Source organism: Drosophila willistoni, chromosome 3R (genome assembly GCF_018902025.1).
Source record: "Drosophila willistoni isolate 14030-0811.24 chromosome 3R, UCI_dwil_1.1, whole genome shotgun sequence".
Lineage (NCBI taxonomy): Eukaryota > Metazoa > Arthropoda > Insecta > Diptera > Drosophilidae > Drosophila > Drosophila willistoni.
This window is the reverse complement of record NC_061086.1, coordinates 6,092,554-6,096,668: the sequence shown is the minus strand read 5'-3', so window position 1 is coordinate 6,096,668 and position 4,115 is coordinate 6,092,554. Positions and strand designations below refer to the sequence as shown.

General features: G+C 34.4%; 1 protein-coding gene across 1 annotated transcript; it reads left to right on the top strand.

Annotated features, from left to right (window-relative positions):
- Positions 1-2,194: 2,194 nt before the first annotated feature.
- LOC26529759 (28S ribosomal protein S5, mitochondrial) lies at positions 2,195-3,849 on the top strand. Its single transcript, XM_015176990.2, has 2 exons — positions 2,195-2,393; positions 2,748-3,849. Exons 1-2 carry the CDS (start codon positions 2,255-2,257, stop codon positions 3,824-3,826), a joined length of 1,218 nt encoding a protein of 405 aa, XP_015032476.1. The 5' UTR covers positions 2,195-2,254; the 3' UTR covers positions 3,827-3,849.
- Positions 3,850-4,115: the final 266 nt, after the last annotated feature.

Here is a 4,115-nt window from a genome sequence, read left to right as displayed (position 1 = left end):
ATTTAAGTTTTAAGATTAAAACCCTTAAAAAATCTGACACCCTTTGGAACCTACTTTAAATCGAGGGCTGCTCCCAAGGTTAATTCGGCGTCGTTAAGAACCTAGCCAACAAGCTGACCACTTAACTCCTGTTTTCTCATAAAGTATGCCATCCTTTCTTATTTATGTTTCTGAAAATAACCAACAAAATGAAAACGACAAGGAAATGCCAATTAATTAATATAAATTGTACAAGGAAACACAATATCGATCATGTGGATTTATGCTTGTCGAAAACGCATTTCGTATGCCTTTTAAATGTCCTTGCATAAAAAGCAATGCCATAAAAAAGATGACCTAAATATTTCATTGATATTTAGTAGGGTTAGCCGAAAATGCAAATTTCCGCTCCTGTTTTTCAAGCACACTTGTTCCAGTTTCCGTGTTGTGGGAGTTGTCGTTGTCCTATTGATTTAATTCCAACCATTTCTCACTGACGCAATTCTAACAGAGTTGAATGTTTGGATGTGGCGCCCTAAGGGGTTGGTTTTTTCCGCCACACTTTGGACTAGACTGGAGCTGGCAGTCTGCCCCGGCTTAGGCTCATAGCATTCGCTTACTTATATTTTGGAGGCGCCACAATGACTGCGCATAATAATTTTATGGCATCGTTTTATATGCTTGACGTTTTCTAGTTTTTCCCATGTGAATTGTAGTTACTTTTTCTTTGACTTAATTGATATCAATTTTAACATTTGAAGCAAGTTAATTTAATGACTGATCCGATCTGACCTGGACAATTTTGAATGAATATTCCTGTGGGTCGATGTTTATCATCTTGAAGGTCAAGTCATTTGCATTTGCATACCACCAAAAACAAAAAAAAAATGACTAATAATGATCTAATAGTCTGTCATCTTTACTTACCCAAAATAACTTCGACAATGAGTCAACATTTCTGGGAAAGATGCGGTTGAAGGAAAAATAAGTTAAGTAGCTTTGACAGATGGTCAGCAAATATTAGTCAGCAAATTGGTAAACAAATTTGATAAAAACAAATTGTCCTTATAGGTGATTAGATCATAAAGATATGCATTTATTTCTAGTCTCTTACGTATTGAAGCCAAAAAGAAGGTTCAATGAAATTTTAACTCTATGCTTAATATTATTGCATCGTTAGATAACCAAAAAAATAATTGAAATGTATGAAAATTTCATGACTATTCAATATTAAAAATAAAAATTTCGCAAGCAAATATTACTTTGAACGCCAACCAACAATTGTGTCAATAATGAAGTAATGAAATTGTACTGAACCCTCTTCCCACCACTCTGGAGGAGACGTTTCGATAAAAAATAATGTTGTTGTGGAACATGTTACTATATCATCGTATAAGAATGTGTATACTAAAGCTGGCAAAACATGAAAAATCGTTTGTTTTAACAAGTGCGTTTTGCACTTCAAATGCTAGCAAAAAACAATTGCCCTTGCCGCTCTCTTCCATGGCTGATAAGACAATTGCCACTCTTTGTCTTCTCGGTCTGACACACTAACTTATAGAGTGAATGTGGAGTCGGGGTTATTCGGCATTTTATCTTATGTGCACTCAATGCAGCACTTCCTCAATACGTGTACACAGACATTGAGAATTGTCTTAGAAAACATATTAGATTAGTTAATATTGACGGTAAGGCAGTCACAGAAACTGTCTTAATGTCAGTTAATAGCGATAAATAAGTAAATAGACTATTATTTATTTTAATAGTTACCGACTTGTGCAGTACATTCTAATTTTATCACGAGTATGGAACAACAAAACTGACAAATTTGCTACTATAAGATTTGTTTATCTTTTGTACACTCATTGCAGCTGGTACATATGATATATTATCAATTTGATATATTATCAAAATGATGAACATTTAATAACCGTAATAATATTTAAACGAATCTATACTATAGACCTCTTATTCGACTATACTTTTTTTCTTATTTTGACTACACCTCAAAATCCCATAGGCTTTCAAACAAATTTTAACAAATTTAAGGATTTTCTCATATGTTGCAATGAAACTTTAATTTAAAACGACAATTATTATTATTTCAAATATATAAAATGTTAAATGCAGCAATTGTAACGGACTTCGGTATTTTTTTTTAGTATTTTCGCCATAATTATCGATATACTACACCCTAAGGCAGAACAGCTGTTCAAACGGCAACGCTGGCTACCCTGCAGACCGACAAATAATTGTACATAATATTTGTGTAAAAATGAATTCGGCTTTGTTACGGGGTTTTCTGAATAAAACTTGGAGAACTTCCATACTAGTTCCCTTAAAAACTTACGTTCCCCAACCGCCAGTGCTATTGAACTTGAATTGTTCCCGTAACACCAGTTTTTTTAACAAATGTATGTAATTTAATAAATTGTATTCCGTGTTTATAAAAAGTGCACATGTTCCTAAATAGTGGAATCTAAAGACAACACCCTCAATTATTCGGTTCTGAGAGCTTATATCTAAACAGTTTATATCACAAATAAATTAACAGTCTTTATTGTTTTGAAATGTTCCAAAATACAGATACATTCGTATCTGTATAAGTTGCGTAAGACTTCACTTCTGGTATCCCGGCTTCCAAGGCAGACTTCGAGTTCTATCACTGGATTAGTCCCACAGCTTTTTTTTTATAATTTTCTTACTTCTCTTCTTTCCTACTTCTTGAGTGCCAATCATTAATCCCCTTTTTTCTTTGTTTTTTTCAGTACCTGCTGAGGATATTTGGCGTGGAGTTACAGCAGTTAGTAATGCTGGCAAGAAAAGAGGTCGTGGAAAGGGAACGGGAAAAAAGACGGCAAAGGATCTGAATAGAGGGCAAACCATCGGTCTTGGAAAAAAGAATTTCGTATGGCCGGGTCTAAATTCACCGATTATCCGCGGAAATGATCTTATTCAACAGCAGCCACTGGCTGAAAACTTGGAGAGAGAAAAGAATATTATAAAGCTGCGTGATTCTATGGGTGGCTTTAGAATGATGAAGCTTAATCCAATAGATCGTGGATGGTCTGGAAGCAAAATGCCCGGTCGTAGTATTGGACCCCCAGATGCAGTTGGTGATGAGGAATTCGAATCATTCGACACTCGCGTTTTGGAGAATAAAATTGTCTTCATTATGAAAGGCAATATGGGCAGGAAACGAAGGTATTCCGTGTTATCTGTGACCGGAAATGGCAATGGTTTGGCAGGATTTTCTGTGGCCAAAGCTCCAGAGGTTCGAACAGCTTTACGAAAATCAAAAAATCGAGCGGGACAAAAACTAATTAATATTGATTTATGTGAAAATAGAACTATTTACCACGATTTTTACACTGGTTTTGGCAAGACGAAAATATTTTGCTTCAAAAAACCGGAGGGTTATGGTTTGGTCTGCCATCGGGCCATTCAAACCATTTGTAAGGTTGTAGGTATTAAGGATCTGTATGCTAAAATTGAGGGATCGACAAATCTGCAACATATAGTTAAAGCATTTTTCATTGGCCTTATGCGACAGAAGTCCTACCAAACGATTGCCAATGCAACAAATTTGCATGTTGTTGAATTCCAAAAGGCCACCAACGGCGTCGCACAAATACAAGCAGTCCCTTTGACAACGGAAGCGACTAACAAGCCACCAAATCGGATTATAGACTTCATGCAATATACATTGGGAAACAAAATCGTGTTAAAAAAGAAAAAAATTGCTCCATTTTATGTGAATACGAAAGGACATACCCTATATCAAATTAAACAGGAGCGTTTTAGAAATCAAGCAAATGTACGCCTTCACAAATTGGTTAATCAATGATTAAATAAAATGTTAAACTGAAATTTGTGTAAAGTTTTGTTTTCTTTTTATAGAGAAAATAGAAAAAATAAAAGGTTAAGTGAAATGATGAACGGTTAATTGGAACAATTCTACGTTTCCAGTCCAAAAATCATCGTCATTTCTAAACTCGTTAATTATTGGAATTTATCGTTATTAATTTCAGTCTTAATTATCATTTATTATGTACGAATATAAGTACATATTTACAAATTACAACATTAAAATGTATTATTTTAAAATGCATTACTACTATTATGTTAAATAGAAC